Here is a 22,301-nt window from a genome sequence, read left to right on the forward strand (position 1 = left end):
AAATCTCAAGAACTATTGGACGTAAATAGCTCTATTAGGGCCAAAATTCCAGCAAATTTACACTTCTTTAAATAATGTTCTTTTAGATTTTCCAGTGTTGTTGGTAGTTTTTAATATATAGAGCTCCGAATGAAAAATTAATGTTTTTTTAAGGTTTTGAAACTGCCGCGATTTTTTGTTTCCCCAACCTATACTTGGCAGACTCATCAGTTTTGACTCGTAATTATACATAGTTTTCATTAAAGTAATAACAAATTAGGGTGAGATAACTGCCTTTTTCTCTCCAACTTCCATCTTTCATCTTCTCCTCGTATAAATTAATAAAAACATATTTCAAAATTAACTTACTGTAAAACAAAGTTGAGCATATGCATAGATTAAATAATAAACTTAGAAACTTTCCTAGTGGTAGAACTAATCGGCGAAATTAGGCACATTAATATGGAAGAACGTTCACACGGGAAATATTTAGCTAAGGTAATCGTTCTAAAAACTCTCATCCGTTCTTGCGAGGAATGCAAGATATCCTGTTACATCCATGACGAAGAGATCTCATCTCTGATGGAGCTTTGAGGATGCTTCATGAGAAGATGACGAGACTTCCGTTGTGAACATCCCGTCCATTGGAAAACATCCCGGATAAGCGATTAGTTGCGGAAAAATCCGCATCGCGCGATCTAGACGCGACACGCTGTCTTTTTTTTTATCTAGTCTAAGTTTATTTTCTTTCTTTGCTTTTTTTTAAATATAAAAAAACTTTTTTTAAGAAACATAGATTGTGTTAAGGCAGAGAGGCGTAAGCTCTAATTTAATTTAGTGAAAACGGTAAGCGATTCTTATTTATTATTGTTATTTTACTTTTGTCACGTGATTTCGATTTTATGAAAAATGCTTGTAATCACCGTCTTCAATCAATTTTGTACGTCTGCAGCATAAGGAGAAGTATTGTATCGTGTTCAAAACCACCACCTGAATGTTTAGCATTGAACATCTTTTGAATGTGCTGGTACTTTGTATGTGTTATATTATAAAGAAAATAAATAAAAAATATAAGCGTCTAATGAATGATTTACCGAGAGTTTTATGAGATTGCCAAATAAAAAATTAGAAATGCCCTTTTATATATTAACGTATAGATGAAATTCTGGTTTCCATATTTGCCAATACTGGTTTTTAGAGTATTTAAAGTAATATTTTTAAAAAATGCATATATATATTCTTAAAATATATAATGTTTGAGTTAGAGAATAATACATTTACTTTTTTGTTACCACCTTTGTTTCTACTACTTCTCGGGCTTTCAATGTGTACTAAAAGGTAAATATAATCAAGGAAAAAAACTTTAGACTGAAGGTTTATTAAAATCAATATGGTTGTTTGAAATGTATGGAAATATGAAAAGATACAAAGGGCCCATCCGTATAAGATAACATCGTAGCACTGACTAATGACTAAAAATATGTTTTTTCTCTGTTGGCTCGGAAATGTAAAGATCAAATATATTATATATCAGATCGAATATATGAGTACATGCGATTTTAAATACGTAAAATCCGAGTGGATATAAAAATAATAAACGAAATTTGTATTAGATATTATAACTATATCTATCGTATTACATATTATATAATCGATAATTGGAATCCATATCGGAATATAGATATTACAGATTTTCAAAACAAATACTTCTTTTGTCTAAATTTATTAGAAAGGCCATAACTAATTGAGCCAACAACCAAATTTTAGTGGTTAATTTTCATATTAAAAGTGATAATATTTCACTAATAATGAAAATAAAAGTAAAATATTGACATAAAATGGCCTAATATCAATTAATAAATTATTGATTCCTAAAGTATATAAATTTTTTAAATAACAAAATATATATTATATACATAAATTTTTTAATAAACTTATAATTGACTAGCATTGGGAAAGAAGGAGACCCTGGTTTTACCTTTATATTTACATATAAAAGTAATAACGTTAACAACAACGTTTTCTCTTATATCATGGACCATACATTACGCATTTGTTTAATTATTCCAAACTAACCCCACAATAACAATATATATAATTAATACACTTACGATTTACAGCAGTTTATAAAAAATAAAGTTGAAAATAAAACTTACTATGCCTGTAAGCATATTAAATATGTTATTAAAATTTTAAATAAGAATTCACAAGCAAGACTAATATATGATAAAGTTAATAATCGATATATTGGTTTGTAAAATAAGTTCGTAGCGTTTTTTTACTGATGATTTCAATTAAAACTTCAAGAAATACTTTGAATCAATTATGTATGACCCATTTTGAACCATTACATGTCTTTCTGGTAATTTTTTAGTTTCGTCCAAAACTTCTCAAATATTTGCGCAATGAACTCCTCTATATGCGTTTTGCAGTCTTCGAGCCAATTAAAGTGTATCCTGTTAAGAAAGTTTTGGAGGACCCGAAATGAGTGAAATCTGTTTGGGGAAAGGTCTGGTGAATAGGGTGGGTGGGGGATGACATCCCAGCCAACCTTCAATAATTTCTGCCGGGTCTGAAAAAAAAAAAAACGGGCGTTATCGTGATGGAAAACTATGCCTTTGCGTTAAGCCAGTGCTGGACGCTTTTGCTCAACTTGACGCTTGCATGAGATATGTGATTTCTGCGATATCCCGTGTTGTAGAGTGAGGGTTATTTGTGACCAATGCTTGAATTTAGTCATCAACAGTTGAAGAACGACCCGAGCGCTTTGCGTCTTCCAAGTCAAAATTTCCGGTTCTGAACCGAGCAAACCACTTACGGACGGTGCTTTCTCCTAAGGCATCATCGCCATCCACACTGCAAATTTTGTTAACAGTCAGTGCAGTGGATTTTCCTTTTCGGAAATAAAAAAACCATTCAATGACGAAAATGACATTTTGAGCAAGCAAAATACACTTAAAGATAAGGAATCTCGGTTGAAACTAAGCATAAAAGCACCTCGGAGGATTGTCCGGAATAAAAGAGGATGCAAGATTAGAAACTAATGAGTTTTAGTGGTTAGGGAGTTTGTAATGGAAGGATTTAAATCTGTGGATGATTTTATTTGTGACAAAGTAGGGAGAATTTAGGATTTTACTAAGGATTTTGGATTGTAAGGATTGGATACGAGAGGAATTCGAAGGTTTAGTGGAGCCCCAAAGCTCATCGCCGTATGTCCAGATAGGCCTTATTATTGTAATTTAAATCAGTCTTATGTAATGAATTGGAAGTTTGGACCGTTTGTCTAGTAAGTGCTGTAATAGTCGAAATCGACGTGCAGTTTCCTGTCTTTTCAGTCTTGTGTGAAGATTCCAGGTTAATTGTTTGTCCAAATGTAGTTCAAGGTAGCGGATCTGTTCGACAGGAGTAAGAGTAACATCATTAAATGAAACTGTAGGACAGTCAGTAGGTTTACGACGTAGGGTAAAAGTAATTTGATGGGATTTGTTGGAATTTATCTTAATCCTCTAATTACGACACCATTCTTCGAGGGCTGTGATGTGGGATTGGAGATTTTGGGATACTGGGTATAGTATATGTATATGTACATAGGTATGTACATACATACAAGTATATAGGTATATGTTAGTAATAATGGGTTATTATTAACAGCGATCACACATGTGTCATCGGCATACGTGGTGAGGATAGTGTTAGGATTGGTTGGAGTGTCAGTTGTATAGACGGTGTATATGGACCAAGGATACTAACTTGAGGAACACCAGCGGACTGAGAATAGAGGGATGAATAGGAACCATTGTGGTTTACTTGGAAAAATCTATCAATGAAAAAGGAACGAATGATGAGAAAGTATGTAGGAGGTAGGAATTTACGGAGTTTGTAAAGCAGTCCCAGGTGCCAGACTCGATCAAAAACCTGTTCTACATCGAAAAAGACTCCACGCTCTCTAAAGAAGACGAGACAACGTCCCCTACACGATGACATTGCTGGATAGTGGAATGAGAGGTTCGGAATCCAAATTGGTGATCTGGTATTATATGATTGGAATCAAGGATGGGGTATAAGCGTTTCAAAATGAGTTTTTCAAGGATTTTGCCCATGATAAATAATAGAGAGACAGGACGGTAGGAGGATGGGTATTCTTCTCGCTTATGGGGTTTGGGTATCATTTTGACTTTAGATAATTCCACGAGAGAGGATTAAATTGACGCTACGAACTTTTTTACAACCCAATATATAAAAATATTTAAAGGTATATAAAATGTTCGAAAACCAAAAATTTAATTTTAAAAGAAAATTTCCTATATTGGAATAACGAGTTGGAATATGAGCGTTCCTTATTATTTTGCTCCTGCCGTAACTTTTCTCAACTCTCTAACCAACAACAAAATTTACATTATTGACTGCTAACGACGTAACCCCTTGACTATTAATAAAGTCGTGAAGAAAGTAAGTTCTAAAGAGCGACTCTTGACTCACTTGAGTCGGACCGTGGTCCACTCGAGAAAGTTATATAAATCATTCTCTAAAAATGTAATGAGCAGAGGAGAGCACTACTTCTTCCAGACCATTCATTCACTAATATTTCCATTCACACAGATTGTTTAAATAATGAAATAAAGGACAAGTTGAATGCGACAGTAACAAGTCGCTATGGAATTACAAATTAATTCTTCAGAAAGTGAATCGGAAAGATCGAAGCAAACCGAATGAAGCCATTATTCTATTAGCCATGAAGGACGTTCGCTCAAGTTTCGTTCGATTTGTCAATTCAGAGTAAGTAAGAATTATTCTGGATGAATGGAACAGCCCCTTGGGTAACAATTTAAATCATTTCTCCATTTCTCCTTGGCTCCCCAGACCTTGGTTTGCATATATTTTCTACTTGAGAAAATGCACCATTACATTGTAAATTAATAATACATTGGGAATACAAATCTTCGAAGACCCGAACTAGCTAAAGTATTATAAAGAGAATAACACTGAAACAGGAAATGTGACAGATAAATTTTTTTTTTTACTTTCTTTTAACTATATATGAAACATATAGTAAGGAAAAGTATAGCGATTGTAAAAACTTTCAAATTCCTTTTTTCCACGGAAGTTACAAATGGTTCCCAAAATGATCGTATGACAAAAGAACGGGATCCTTAAAAGACGCATTATAACTGCGAAAGGGAAGCATATAGAAAATTCCTTGCAAACATGGATTTTAGATAAGACGGAACTAAAGTGTATGAGTTCTTATTTAGGATTGATAGGGATAGTGTCGAAGCCAACGAACCTATGATAGATGGTTTAAAAGTATTAACCAGGCAGGATGATATTGCCAATAAATTTTGCTAAATGTTTGCTCAAACTAGCACTTTCAAACCTAAACAAAACAATAATTCGCATATTCTGGAAGCTAAAAGTGAAATTAATGAGCCGTTCTCAATGAACGGGTTAACACTAGCCCTAGAGGACACAAAAATGGGAAATGAGTTATATTTGTTGTTTTGGAATAAAGGTTTTTTCTCTCTCCCTACAATCATAAAACTCTTTAATTATTTTCTATTTTGTTGAGGTTCATATCCCAAATTTTATAAATTAATAGTTTAGGGAAAAATATACTATATGGATGGTTTTGATATAATTAATAAAAAAATTTTCATTTTATATAAATTGTTCATAATTTTCATCTTCCCTGTTCTTAAGTTTTTTTAAATCACAAAAATAGCACCAACATTGATATGAGCCCATCAATCTCTACAAAACCTAAGGGGGTTTAAGTAGAATTGTATATAAAACTTGATCTGCGCCTAGCACCAGATTTATTTCTTATCCGCAATAATACAATTACTAAAAACATATAAGATTGCAATATAAGGTATATTTGTTATATGTTTATAGCTATATATAAAATTCATTGTATTAATGCACATAAGTTAATTATTTAAATAGTTACTTAGGGTGGCAAACATTTTATTCAAGGTTTAAGAATAAAGTCTATTATATTCTAAATTTTATTTGGGAAACAAAAATAAAAAAAAAAATGTACATAGAACTGTTGTGTAAAATTATCATAATTATTATAGCTTTACATGGTAGAAATAACAACTTGAAAAATGTTGGCGAATAGTAAATGGTGATGTGTGGTTTCTGACGGTCATATTTTGAGCCTTATTGATTTTTCTGTTTATTGCATTCTGTCTGCCGAAGGTATGGAAAGTTTTTATTCATTCAGGAAATAATAAAAGAAATTATTACGCATGCAGAAAAACATATTATTTTGTAAACATTATGCTACAAAATTGCCACGTCCGATTCAGCTCAATTTTGGAGAAAAATCACGGATTAGTTTAGAAATGGTCTAGTATCGATGTTTTCATCTTTTATAAACTTCTATAACCTACCTATGCGAAAAACTAAGTTTCTGAATACATCTATATTTCAAAAATGGTAAATCATTAACCTTGGGATTTAGATAATTACATAAACGAAAAAAAGTTTAAGAAAGATGAGAATTTCCAGAAAGAAAATGGGTAAGCAATTCTTCTCTTTATATTTGGCAGACTATCCCTTTTTTGATTAAATATCTTTTAAACGTCGGTTTTCGATTCCAAAAGTTTCGATAAACCTATTTATACATATATATTTTTCCTAAATCCTTAGTTAGAATATGGAAGATATATAATGCTAGAGAAAATTCAACTTCAAATAGAAGTATATATAGTAAATATAGTCTGTATAGTCTCCACCCATCTAATAATAATTAGGTACTCATATATAACGTCAATGAAAGTACATTATTTGGTTTTATTAGTCATATATAAACAAAGGAATAAAAGATTGTTAACACAGTAGAAATATTTTTTAATAAGAAGGAATATTGTTAGGTAATGGGTCTTTAAAGTGTTTCGTAATATCGGTCTCCATTGGTCCCCTGTCGAAGAAGAAGAAAATTGGCCAATTAGAGAAAGAAAAACAACTTTATTGCCCAGTTTCCTGGTTGAATAATTTAGTTATCATCGAGAAAACTGAGCCCCTTCAGAGATTATCTTACGGCTTGCAAATGGAGTCGTAGTAAAAACTATAGCGCTATCTGGTGGCTCGCTGCGGAGGCGTGTTGTCACAAACCAGGTTTTTATAAGAGGCAAGGGGCCCAGATTTTAATAATTCCAAACTTTTTTTTTTCATTTCTCCGTTCAGGTCACTACAAAAACACAATAATGCTTGATACCATGTACAAAGTGTCCATAAGTACAGGTTTCTCTTGCTCACCTCTTCAATTTGCTTTATTTTTAGGCCCAAATACTGGAAAATGTTATTTGTTTTTTAATTTATATCCTTTCTTCAGTTATTCTTCAGGAAACTTAAGTGAGGAATTTCCAAAGAAAATGCTTTTCTTTTTTTGCTGATTATGCTAGTATTTTTTTTTTAATTTTAATTAATATTGTGTACTTTCTTTGATCCAACGCGTCGAGGAGGGTTAAATTGATTAGGGCTAAATCGCCAGTTAATGTTTTACTGGTTTTGACGATATGCGTGTAAACGGTGCAGAATACCAAAAATCGTCGAACGACATCGTTTAAGAATTCAATCTTCCGTAGCAGAAGTGGCCAATCTTTTTCGGTTTGTGGTACCCTAAATAATCGGATTTTTTCCACGGCGCATTTAAAACATGAAATTTTTTTCTAAATTTTGACTTTCTTGAAAAATTGAAAAACTTTCCATTTTAACAGCGAAAAATTAAAAACAAATATTTATATTATATAATTTATTCAAATTCTTGAGACGGGTATTTATCTATTAAATAAATCAATTGGTATCCTTATCTATATAGGTGAAACAAAGCAATTGTTGGGGGATAGAATATATCAACACAGAAATGTTACAAGAAATAAGGAGATGGATCCCAATTTATATATCAGAGAACATCAATTACACAGTTAATTTTAAAACAGATACTAGGAATTTGAACTAATATTATGCAGAGATTTTAAGTAAAATCAATTTATGAAAAATACGGAAACAATTTTTGTTACTATTTACAATTAATTTTAATATGAATTTAATAATTGGAATAAATAAAAAATGAGACCAAAATACAATTTGAATTAAAATAATAATAAGCCTGACCTAAGTGTGTAGAAGGTTATAAATAGTTTGTTTATCTAATAGTGGATAGTGTATTTTTAATCTAAAATTCAATTTTTATAAATTAGTGAAGTTATAAAAAATAGTTAACTAGACATAAGCTTATTAATAATTAATTTGATTCTCTATTAATTGACTTTTTCACAGGGTGATTTTGACTAGAAGTTGACGACCTGGGAAAAATAGCCTGTAAAACATTTTTTTTAAATTTTGATGTGAGGTGTGAATTTATGTTTAAGATATGGTATATTATTAATAATAGTGTTGTATTTAGGATTGTTATAAATGAATACATAATAAGCTGTTAAACGTTTATATTGTCCTTGAAGATGGCCGAATTGGCCGAAACGTTGGACTATTGATATAATAAAGAATGTGGAGACTTAATAAGGATACCAATTGATTTATTTAATAAATGATTATATTTTTGTACCATTTAGTTACTAAAGCATGGGTGGGGAAACCGTTCTTGCGAACTAGCCGTTTCAAAAGATGAGGATTGGAAAGAAACATTGAAAGACTCAAAAGCTGCTAAAACCTTGGAATTTTGTCAGCATATACGATTGTTGGCGCTAAAATTCCAGAATTTGAAATTCCAAGAGAATTGCCACATTGTTTAATTTCGCGGCGCTCTTATGACGAGAGAGCCGTGGCATGCACTTTAAAATCACTGTTCTGAAGTAATCCTTTATAACTGAGGCTTCATGAAGATGACAGTGATATCCTAGTGTCCTCGGCCAGTCGGGGAAACTCAAATCATTACGATAGATCCCTATAACACGACTTTCAACTCAATGTTTTTTTTTGTTTTTTTTCAATTTTTCGCATTGTTTGCACGTAAATCGTTAAAACATTTAAACATTTTTCGCGGCTTTTGGTGATATAAGCCTTCAGGACGCATCGGATCTAAGAAAGTACTCATATGAATTATAATTTAAAAAAAAAACTTTACTTACTAGTCTTATTATTACAAAAAGGTAACGCATTTTCTTTAGAAATTCCGGGCTTATGTGCGCTGGAGAAGAACGGGGGAAGGGTATAAAACCATTGACTTTAATCATAAAAAAAACCACGCTCCAAAGAAAAGTGAAGTCAAAAAGGCCATACTTTGGGTTCCATGGGCGTGGCTTTAGAGTAGGAGCTGATCACTGGCTGCCTTCTGTTTCAGTTTATATTAGTGACAGACATTCATATTAACAGTGTAAGTCCCGGAAATCCTTGCCATTATCATACTATAAGTTGGAATACTTGATCTTCATTACCATCTCAGGATCAGGAATCCCTATCTTCAACAATAAGTAACACTCCTTGTCAATCAAGCATTAAACAACTTTAGCCATTTTTCAAATAATAAAAGAGCCTGTTGCAGGTTTGTTAAATTGTTTGTGTTCACAATACGGTTGTTCATAATTCATTATGAAGTAACGAAATTTCCCCCAATAACTCCATTAGACTCCTTTCCTTCTGTGTTGCATAAATTAACACGAATCAAGCTTAAGTTAAGAAGTACGATTTTTCCAAAAAAGATTCTGAGCAGTTTATCACTGATTTTGATAGAAATCGGTGTAGTTAAATGAATGAAAAACACCCTTTCTAAATGTTTAATTTTTCTTTTTTAATATTAGTTAATATAAATGTAACAAAAAGAATTAATAACAAAATTGTTCATCAAATAATTTGAAAGGCTCTTGGTTTGACTTGGTTGAAGACGCTGATTTTGGCACTCAATTGCAATTTTTACTCATTATAAATACTTTTCGGTGTAAAATTTAGTTTATAAAAATAACAAAATAGTTCATCAAATGATTTGAAAGCCTCTTAGTTTGACTTGGTTGAATACGTTTTGACACACAAAGGAAAATTTTACTCATTATAAATATTTTTCGGGGTGGAATTTAGTTTGGCTTGTTTACTTGTTTATCCCTTCTACTAAATTCTTAACCCGTTTATATAAAATATCTTTAATTCTTTTTTAAAATATTTTTTTTTGGGACAAGTCTCTAACCCGCACAGTGACTGCTCCTGGTGCGTAATAGGGGACTACACGGCTCGGTGGACCACGTCCTCTGTGAAAAGTGAAGTAACTCTTCACAAATCGGTAATAAATCGACAGGGTCGAAATGACATCGATTAGTGATTTAATAACTACATCTAGTCCTAGTCACAGTTTTCGTTTTTCATAAGTCTAGTTTATTATTTTCTTACAGGCCAGTTCTTTATAACTTTAAAAATTAAACTCGACGCCAATTATCTGTAAAAATAAGAAAAAAGAAAGTAAGATTTTTTAAGTAGGTTTTACAACAATTATTTAATTTATAAAATTGACCGATCTATATATATTTATATTGTATTTATTATATGAATATAAAATAAAAAAATAGTCAGATCTGTAAATCATAGAAATTTTTACTTTTACTTATATAGGAATATGGTTTCAAGGTTTACATAAGTAATTAAAAATTCAGCAAAACACACGTTTTGAAGTTCCCTCAGTAAAACTAACCAGGTATCGCAGAATAGTAGGTATAAGCAGTCTAGTTCAAAATCGAAGTGTAGCAAGGAACTGAAAAACTTATTTATAAAGTTAATAAATGAATTTATTTATTCCTAGGATTTTATAACGTTTTCGATAAAATTAACTGACTAGAAGTCTCATTATTTGATTTTTTTGGGTATTTCTTTTATCGAAAACAGGTCTAACGAGCTTGGTTGAAATCAATATGTCAACTTGAAGTGATCTCCAATACCAGCTAGTTGTTATTTATTATTGTTAATGAAATAGTCGGATAACGTCCATAGTTCATAAGATGGCACGACATGAAATTTATGTTTATGTTTTTAATAACTTGGCGTGCTACCAATTTCTCTACACGTCTGTATTACTCCATTTTAACTGAGATCAAATTTAGCAAATGTATTATATATAATGTACAGTTTTAAATAGCAATAAATAAAAAAAATGTTTTTAATAACAAATTTGTTTTAAATTCTGTACCAAGAGTTTCAAATTTATACTGCTATCTAAGGAGAAGATGGTTAAGGTTGCGGTCAGTGGAAAGGCATAGAACTAAAACTTATTACACTAATAATAATAATATTATTTATTTATTCTGGGATTGATCCCTTAGAATAATATACAGGCCTCAAAATTAGGCTTTAGAGCCTTAGGGTAAAATACAAAATAAAAATGAAATTATAAAATGTCATTAAATATAATCAAATAATAAACTTGAGAAGGTAAAAATGAACAACAATAATTACCAGTATATATAAAATAAGAATAGAACAAATAAAACAAAACCATATATCATATTATAAAACATGACTAATACTTCTAATAATCAATAAAAAATAAAATAAAAAATCAAATACAATTAAACCAAAAATAATAAATGGAAAGGTACAATTTCTGCTAATATACGTATTTTCAAGAAATAACGAAAATCTGAAACATAAAATACAAAGATTGTATAAACCTTATTTGAAACCTTCAATTGTTATTCTTCCAGAATTGGGTGGACAGTCGGTTGTCGTAGATAAATGATTTGAAGGGTATTAGAAATACGAATAAAGGAGGGAATAGAATTCCATAGGGAAGAGGAACGGATAAAGAATAGATCTACCAAAGTCTGTGGTTCGATGTGCAGTTTCATATAAGTCTGAAGGCCGTGAGCGGGTATTGCAGGAATGCACTGAGGATTTAAATTGAAAGATATCAGAGAAGTACGATGAACGGCGGGATTAGATAACTTGGTATAGGAAGGAAGCAAGAAAATATTTACGACGGAAGGAGGGGTAAAGCCTCTTCAACTCTTTATAAAATCAGGTGACACAGGCGTCCCTGGGGATAGTGCTAACGTTTCGTCCAGAACATCAGGTCTTCATCGGGCTAAGCACAAAACTAGGTAGCAACTATAAAGAATAAAAAATAAAACCAATTGAGACAGAAAATAAGAAGATAACAAATAATAATTGACTAAGTTTTAATTAGTCATTATGGTTATCTTCTTTTGTACCGGATGAAAACCTGAAATTTAGGCCGAAACTTTAAGAAGATACTAATCCTTACTTACTAGTGATTACACGCTCTCAAACATCCCTCCTTTCCCTAGGGACCATGGGAATCCCAACTACCAATGTAACACTCTCTCCAATAAGCTTCGGGATTTTCGGACAATGAAATAATGATAATGCCAAAGATAGTGCAGTGCAACTAAAAAAAGTCCTTGTATTTTCGGGCAAGCGTTTAACGTTCTATTGTTGGTAAAACATTTTCCACCTATTGTTCATGAAGTCTTCAATAGTCTATTTGTCAATTATTAAGTTTCTTAGATGTTTTTCTTGGAGTTTTTATAACCATGATTCATAAATCTTAATATAGGCAGTCCTCATTTTAAGTCGTTTCGAACAATTACATACAAGATGCAGCTTTATGTTGAATCTAATTCTTATTGCATAAGAGCCCTTGAGAAAAAATAGTGAACAGAGTATTAACCAATAATTTTGGATAAATTTAACAAAAAAAGACAGTTAAGAGTCAAAATGGCTGATCCTGCCAATCATGGCAAGGAAGAATAAAATATGACGACTGTTATCTTCTATAATATATTCATTTTTGAGCTCCTTTAAGTAAAAAAAATAATAGATCTACATGCAATTATAAAATGGGTCAAGTGAAATTTCTTAAAAAAGTAAATACTGGTGTACAATTTAGTCTGTTAACTTATGTAATGAAATGACACACATATTAGTGTCATCTTTTTTTTCTTACCTTGTTAATTAAACAAAAAAATAATATATTAATGTGATCTCCAAAATACAGATATTTAAACTTAGAAAGTCTCTTCAGAATCAAGGGAATAAATCATCCAAATATATCAAGGTGAAAAATTTCAATTTTGTATTTCTTTAAAAAATAGTATTTGAGGGTTTCATACCGTTTTCCAATTTCAGGCACTTTTTTAAATATTACTCGTTAAAACTATCTTAAAGTCTCCTCTTCCCGTTTTAAGCTAATATTTCATAAGTGATATAGGACTGTCGCTACCGGGGATCTTAGTGGGGCGGGTCCGGAGGGAAAGGATTGCCTTTTTTCTTGAAGAAGTTTGTCGGGGGGTGCGGTCAGCAAAGAACAACATAAATAAATCAAACCATATTTATTTATTTTATGCCGACGTTTCGACCTGAGTTTCAGGTCTTCATCAGGGGTTGTGGCGTGTAAAGGGGAAGATGGTAAATCAATTGCCTTTTTTATTTTATACGATCTCCTGTTGTGAGATTGTGACATGTCGTACATCGACCAACCTACTCGCCACCGGTACAGTCGGTTCTTCTTAACTCTAGTTATAATAAGCAACTGTAATTTTATTATTACGTGGTCCTCATTCATAACTGAGGGTTTCCAATGACGCTAAGAACAAATTTGCTTTTCCCTAAAAAAAAAATATTGACCTACTTTACTGAAATCTTCATTATGTTTTTTTAATTATTTAGTAAATAAAACATTATTTAATAGAATCAGTAATACTTTTTTATAATTCTTCAGAAAGAGACAAATCGATAGGCATATAATAGCCATGAAAAAATATATACTTTTGGAGCTATACACCAAAAATACTTAATTTTATTAATAACTTTTTTTGTACAAACAATTCAGGCCAGTCAATAATCTGCAAAATCCTGAACATTTAGCAAAAAACTCCATCACAATGATAATGATATCACAATGAATAATTTACGTAAAGATGAATTAAATGGACACTCTTGCTCGTTTCCAATAGTTAAATTCAAGAGTATTCCTGCAAGAGTATCCTTTGATAATACTCTACTTATTCCTGTCGAACAGAACCAATACTTAGGACTACATCTGGATAAAAGACTGGCTTGGAATTCTCGTACAAGCCTGAAAAATCAGGAAACTACTCATCGATTTAGACTATTACAGCACCTAATAAACGAACGTTTAAATTAATTATACAAATATTATTTACATTACTATAAGGCCTATTAGGACTCACGCAGTTGAGTTTCAGGGCTCCAATAAAAATAAAATCATCGAATGCCACTCGTTTTCAATCCTTACAAGATAAAATCCTGAAAGCTCCTTACTTTGTCAAAAGTAAACTCATCCATAAGGACTTCAATATTCAATATGTTGCCGATCCGGCTAGAACCAGATATCAATCCCTCCATGATAAACTCCCTAACCAAGGGAACCTACTTATTTCTTATCATGCTTATTCTTTAATTTCAAATTAATCTCCTAGGTGACTGAAAAGAATATGGCCTCGAGAACTTCTTCTTTAAAAATCCTATTGGAGTTCTTCTGATGGGTAGATTCTGATGGAATGTATTTTTATTTAATTAGTTGTAAATTTCAATAAATACATTCTTTAAAATTCATAAACATAATATTTGATATATCTAATATAAAACTTTTTTTTTTATTTATGATTACCAAATTAGAATTTTGTAAATTATTTCATGTTTTGACCTATTTCTAAGAAGCTAGTGGTGCGTTACTAAATATTGACTCAATAATGGTGAATAAGTTTCATGCCGAAGGCTTAAATTAGAGCTACACCATTTTACACTTACAGAGATTGTAACGCCAAATGCATGACCTGCATAACTAAATACCCTTTGTATCTCACAAAAGTCCTTGATATTTTTTTTTAACAGTTCAAGAACCAAGTATTGTTTGAGGATAATCTGAGATCGGCATTTTTGACCTGCTAGCTCAGGCTCAACGCAGGGAATATAAATCACTTCCCTTGGCCTAAATCCAGAAAGGGTTTTCTTGTTTTTTTATTTCGATAAAAAGCCTGTTAGAACAGGCCACGAACGACAGAACATTCGGCCTAAACTGAAGCCACCTCATGGTTGATGGCTGAACTCACCACCAGTGGACCCTAATTTAAAGTAAAGCGATTTATTGTTCACAAAGAGAAAATATATCTACTTTTGTTTTATCTAATATATAATGTGCAGTTTTTCGTTTTCGTGAGAATCTTCTCAGCTTAATTAAACCCCCAAAACTATGGGACATATTCACTTCCGAACTCAATGCTATACCTGCAGCACTTCACTTCTGTTTAGCTTTGACCCACAACAATATATGAATAATTACAGACTCGTTAAAAGGTCTAGATTGTATGCAGAGCATCCGAAAATTTCCTGCATTAATTTCTACAAAATTTGGGTATATTAATTACATTTATTTCGGACTGTTACTTTTTGGTTACTTTCAAAACATTTCGATCCTCACCCAAGTTAAAACTATAAATTTTATTTTCAAACATACAACTACTAGAAGTATTTGTGAGAGTTTATTTATAATTCTCCTTATTTCCAGATGTTTATTAACTGAGGTAATTTTTTATGACTTCCATTAAAAAAAAAAAAATTTAATGACGTTTACAAATGTATTTACATAAAAATAGAACCAGTAAATTAAGAGCATAATGGAGCGATACAGGCTTGTAGAGAAACTACCTATTGGTAGCGCTCGAATAATGCTTCTACATAAGAAGGTCTCTAGGCCATCTTCTTTTCAGTCACCTCGGAGGATTGTCTGGAAAAGGAAGTAAAGTAAGAAACTAGTTGGCTTAGGTGATTAGGGAGTTTATAATGGAAGGATTTATATCGATACATTAAGGTCTTTATGGATGAAAACAAAAAAAAATAACTGTATCCTAAAACTCATGTGAACTATGTGAGGAAGAACTATTTTTTGAACAACGGATGTGCAAGGAGGTGATTCCTTCTAGATTATGCTCAACCACCAAGATTTTTTTAGTTAATCAAGAATACCTACTTTACAGAAACTAGGTGGCTTATATATTTGCAACATTTAAAATAATATTTTACAAAAAAAATTAGATAACCCATTTGTAAAATATTAATTTTAATATTCTATTTATAAAAGCCCCGAGAAAATTACCTCTATTAATATTAGTTAATAAACAACTTGGAATAAGCATAATTGTCAATAAACTATCAGAAATTATTCAAATAGCTGTATGTTTGAAGATAGATTTCAATACGTTGTCAGGGGTGAGGGTTAAAATGGCAATATAGGATTGGCTCAATTAATACTGAACCCCTGACTGTACATAGAATGCAAGGGTATAGGTTTTCTTTTTATTTAATTTTAATTTTTAAACATAAAGCCTCCAGAAAATTACTTCAGCCAATAAACAGGTTGTAATAAGCAGAATTGTTAGTAAACTATCACAAATGCTTCGAGTAGTTGTATGTACGAACATAGATTTCAATATGTTGACAGGGGTGAAGATAAAAATGGACAATAGAATTGGCTCACATAATATACTGAGTCCCTGACTTTTCACGGATTTCGGGGGAACAGATTTTTAAAATTTTTATTTTTAAGTATAATCACTCCAAAAAAATACTTCAGCCAATAAACAGTTTGTAATAAGCAGAATTTTTAATAAACTATCACAAATGCTTCAAGTAGTTGCATGGTTGAAAATAAAATTTAATATTTTAACTTGGGTGTGGATTGAAAGTTTTAAAAATAACCAATAGAACATTCCGAGACGTTACGAAAAGGTGAAATATATAGATGTAGAATATAACTGTGATAAGTTTTTGTAATTATTATACAATTTTATATTATATTAAATTAAGATCAGCATAATGTGATTTTCCCTCAGTTATTTCATCGATATTTAATAATAAAAAAAAATAATCCCCCTAAAAAAATTTAAAAAATTGAAATTGTATGTACAAAAATTTTATGAACCAGTACTGCAGAAATGCTAAGCACATTTCTCCTATTCATTTGTAAGTTAATACATACTGAAAATGTATGATTAATTATAGCGGGAATTATATTCGCTCTGTTTCGTATCTATTTTTAGGTAATATCTATAGAAAATTATGATTAAAGCTTCAATGACTTAAAATATTGTAGGGAAAGTTTAGGAAGACAGAGAAGGAGTGAAAGTTTGATTAAAACTATCTCCTAATATTATTGTTTTAAAAATAAACAAATTTATTATTCACGTCTGATTCTGTTTTTTAGTTCCTCTTGTTTTGATAAAAATTATCATAGAACTATGTAAAAATTTTATATAAAAGAATATTTTTTACCGTTGCATTCCAAAACCAGCCTAAACCATTTTTTAATTTTTAATTTATAGTTTTGATTTAAGCTAATCAGCATACCAAGATATTTTTGTATAATTAATTATATAAAAAGCTTTAAATATTTTCGGAAGTAATATTTTTGTATTGTGATAGTGTAGTGATGATTATAACGACATATTTGTTTGTTCTCTGGAGGAAACAACCGTTCATAAAGAGTTAGCTAGTAAAGTGAATGAAATGAATATATAAATTTTGATGATCAATATGAATACTAAATTAAAAATCTTTCTAAAAATTGGAAAACAGAATTGGCTCGCATAATACTGAACCCCTTTTCATGGATTATTGGTGTACAGATTTATTTTGTATTTTAATTTTAAAATATAATTCCTCCTAAATATACTATTACAAATACTTCAAGTAGTTGTGTGTTTGAAAATATATTTTAATATGTTAACTGATGAGGGTGAAAATAACTAATAGAATAGGTCGAAAAGGTAAAATGACCCGAAATAGATTAGAATTGTAATAAGATTTTGTTATCATTATATTTTTTTTATTAAAAAAGGTTGATGTGATGTGGCTAATGAGGTTTTTCCCTTAATCTTTTTGATTGATATGTAATAATAAAGCAATATAATTATGACACAAATTAAATAATATAAACAATAATAACATAATAGAAAAATAATATAACCAAAAGGTAAAGAAAATAAGAATAAAATAATTTCAAATGAACTTGCATTCTGCCAAAGAGGAATATAAGAAATACAAAAATTATGACTTTCGAGAAAAAGTCCGGAAACTTTCAGATCATATACTTCTCCCGGACAATGTCTACCAATTTCTTTCAGGAAAACATTATTTGTGGCAGACAGGAATCCAATTTCTGAGATATGACACACCTGACTCGCCAGAATTTCACGCTGCTTGAGAATCAGTAATCATGCATACGATATTCGACGAAGGGTTCATTACCCACATTATATATAATGAGATACTCTTCAAATCGTCGACCTCGTTCCAGTTGTGGCCTGCCTAACTAGTAATAGGAGCTGTTGGTATAGATCCATCAGCACTATCATTATTGCCATTATCATGTGTGCAAATATCGTGCAAGCGCAAGCTAAATGCCAATTTGAAGTGTTGTTGGTTTGTAGCAATTGTAGAGTGGATTTGAAAGATTGTAAGTTTGATTAACTGCGATGAAATTGGTGGTCTTTTGGTTCATTTTTTTTCAGTAATGAACCTTTGAAATCGACCAAGAAAAAAATAAATGAACAGTCTCAAATTTTGAGGTTTAAGATTTCAAGATACGTTGTGTCAGAAAATATAAAAAAAAACTTTCTGTTCACCATTTGGGGAATTACTTCGAAACTACTGTAGCATCTGTAATATATATATTATTGGATTCTTATTTTTATCATATTCTGTATCGTTTTGTTTTATTCTCATTATTACATTAACTCACTAATTGTAAATTTGCAGCTTTATTGTTCACTTCAAAGTCCTTTCAGTTATTTTTATTATTTATTTTTTATTTAATTTTTTTAACTTTATTTTCATTTTAGTAGTTGTTAATTAAATTATTATTTGTATCTCTTGATATCAATTTATATTACACTTATCTAGATAAAAATGGTATAGCTTCCACAACGCCTTAATAGTCAAAACTGTAATATTTAAATTTCTTACATCTATTTCTCTAGACGCAACATATCAAAATAAAAAAACCTTTCTGTCCACCATTCGGGGCATTACTCCGAAACTACTGGTTAGAAGTTTTTGTAGATTTAAATCCTTTAATATATATATTATTGGATCATTATTTATATTATATTCTCTATAATTTGGTTTTATTCTCATTATTACATTAATTCAGTTATTGTAAATTTGCAGCATTATTATTCACTTCAAAGTCCTTTCAGCTATTTTTATTAGTATTATTTTTTTAATTTAATTTATTTTTTTTAATTATGATTATCATTTATTTTTTACTTTATTTACTTATTTTTTACTTTTATTAAATTTATTTTTGGCTTTGATTTATTAGTTGTTAATTGAATTATTAGTTGTATCACTTGAGATCAATTTATATTGTAAATAGCCTCCACAACGCCCTAATAATCAAAACTGTAATATTTACATTTCACTTATGTCTATCATTTCTCTGGGTTATTTTGGCACCGATAGATGTCAACTGTTCGGACCATATTGGATGTAATTTTTTAATAAATGAAATAAAAAATAAATAAACGATACAGGTCTTTCAACGATGGCTCTCAAAACTCTTCATTACCGTTCACCTCTTCTTTTATTAATGACGGTTAATTTTATATTTTCTTTGGTCATTTATGAAGGCAAGAAAAATTCTCAATGTATAACTTTTAAAAAATATTAGCAAGTAAAAAAAAAATTAAAAAGGCAAACATACAGTCCCACATTGGACTTAGTTTTAGTTTATTATTTTCAACCTTGAACATTTGTAAATGACCAAAAAAAAAAAGTTTAAGGTTATACGTTTCAAGATACATAAAATTCAAAAAACACGTCTGATATTTTATTATGTATTTACTGATAAATGAAAGTTACATCCCTGCTTTCATTCGCCTTTTATTCCCTACTATTATTTCAATTTATTCATCCATATAAGGAATAGAAATTTAAATTCTTATTTTCAACCAAAATATGTAAATAGAAACAATCATTTATTTATTTTTTTACACATACAATAGACATATTATTTAATCCTTTATGTAAATGTAATTTTATGATCCCTATTTCCGTTTAAAATTTCAAAATAAGGACATTAATATAATTTTATTTTTTTTATTAATCATCATTATTGAAATTTTTCCTCAATATATTGCTATTAAAATTCACTTTAGGGATATTTTTTTTCATAATTTGTAAACGTTGATTTTTTGTGATTTTTTTCTTGCTCTTATGCACTAAAACAAAATTTATATTTTCTCTAATCTAATTCAAAAGAGACCCGTATCTAAATGAATAAAGAACTTAATTATTCATTAAATCATCGATATTCAATGCCATCAAAGGCAACTATCACTCCTAATTGCTACATAAAAATATAAGCTATAAACATTTATCCCATGCATATTTTCATATCATTTATTCATAGTATTACAATAATTTTTAGAATCTATAAACATTTTTTATATTCAACTTTATCAGTCAAATTTTAATAGTTTACCTATTAAACAAATTAAAAAATTAAATTTTACTCACGTATTCGTTTCCTGGCATCTAAATAGGCTTGGTTAACTGCATCTACTGTGATGCAGGTTTGAGGCGCCGAATATGGGCTGCAAAATAAAAATATATAAAAATATTTATAAATATATATAACAATAATTAAAATGAAATATTTAAAAATTATTTTATACATGTTATTCAGGATAATTACTTTAGACAACTTCATAATTTTTTTTTTTAAATTAACGTTTACTGGGATTCCCAGTTGAGTAAAAAGGAGTTCAACTACAGGTACAACTTTTCCTACAAAGTAATTGGAAAGTACTCGGAACAGTAGTTTTAAGTAGTTAGGATCCACGACTACAATTATTTACAATATATAATTTACAATTTAATATACAATTTACTTTCTTTTGCCGTGCAGGTTTGAGCGCAAGTCCCAGTGCCCTTGGCTCGGAACGTTGTGGGTTCGATTCCCACCTTGGGCAGTTAAACATTCATTTTTCAGCGGTCCCTAAGAGTGAATCTTGGCACTCCCACCTTGATTAGTACGCGGCGACAACCTAGGTAGCCGCCAGGGGTTGGCAATAAAGACCACTATGCCCACTTGCCGGACTTGTTCCCCCACCAAATACCAGTACAAGTACTTTCTTGAGACAGCTTATTATTGTTTAACTAGAATAAATTACAGCAAAGTTAAGTTTCAAAACACTCTCTACTATTTCTTTAAAACTCCAAAGTTTCGACCGATTCGCCCATCCTCAAGGTTAATTGTCCTTTCAGATCGGCCAAAACGTTAGGCGTTTTGAGACAACTTGGACACAATTTATTTTATTAAAATATTATTAATAATTTTAATTCGCATTTCTTTTGTAATATATTAAGGTTCCAACAGTTAGGGATGTTGATATAATTTATATATATTGAACTATTAAAATTTTTATTTCGAAAATTGATATTTCTTTTACAGAAAAAGAAAATTAAGATTTTGATCGCCTACAAATTTATTTTTACTTTTTAGATTTTCAACATATAGAATTCCATGTATATGGTTTTTGAGATATAGAAAATGAAAACATCATCTATTTTAAGATCGCCTACTCGCCTATCTATTTTTTAAAACTTTTTATGATACCAAGATATTAGGGTCCCATGGAGACGTAGAAGCATGCTATCGATTTTAAAATCCATATAATTTCCATTTTATGAATTTAATAAAATATATAGACCCTTATATTTAAGGAAACAGAAAAGTAAAAATAAATCGATACGGGATGGAGTGCGAAATTCGTGCGGGACGTAATAACGTGGCGGGATACGAGTGAGCGCACACCAAAGCGTAATCCCGCAATATTTTCCTGCGCTTGCAGCAAATTTTTTCGATTCGCAGTCGAACTGATTTTCCTACATCCCGCTACCAGCTCCTTTTTTCGATTGTCTTTCAGGATGTCTCAACATTCTTTATTAATAACCTCAAATGTCCAGAATTTTGGCCAACCTGATACTATCGACCATACTATCGACAATTTTAAAAAGCATTAATAGTTAATTAGCAATCTTTAAATTATAATATCACGGCCTCACATCAACTTTTCAGACTAATCAGCCCAGGTCTAATATAATATACAATACTGTTGCATTTTTTTACTTGAAACAGGCAATATTAAACTTTCTATCAGGATCTGCGTTGGTTTGCAAGGAAGGCGCAAAGATCTCCGGCAAAACTTAATAGTACCAGAGCCCAAGAGATGAAAAAGGCAGCTATCTCACCCCAATTTTTATTACTTTAATGAAAACTATGTATAATTAATATTCAACATTGATGAGTCTGCCAAGTATAGGTAGGGGTAATA

At 30.6% G+C, this 22,301-nt stretch overlaps 1 protein-coding gene across 1 annotated transcript in view; it reads right to left on the minus strand.

Annotated features, from left to right (window-relative positions):
* Positions 1 to 22,301, minus strand: part of LOC106685490 (peroxidase) — a 163,716-nt gene that overhangs the window by 66,769 nt on the left and 74,646 nt on the right. Inside the window, exon 3 of the mRNA XM_014428196.2 lies at positions 20,482 to 20,558. Within this exon, the coding sequence (XP_014283682.1) occupies positions 20,482 to 20,558 (77 nt within the window). The remainder of the gene's footprint in view (positions 1 to 20,481; positions 20,559 to 22,301) is intronic.

The sequence above is a fragment of the Halyomorpha halys genome, unplaced genomic scaffold (genome assembly GCF_000696795.3).
Source record: "Halyomorpha halys isolate HHAL.00 unplaced genomic scaffold, Hhal_1.1 Scaffold702.1, whole genome shotgun sequence".
NCBI classification, from domain to species: Eukaryota; Metazoa; Arthropoda; class Insecta; order Hemiptera; family Pentatomidae; genus Halyomorpha; species Halyomorpha halys.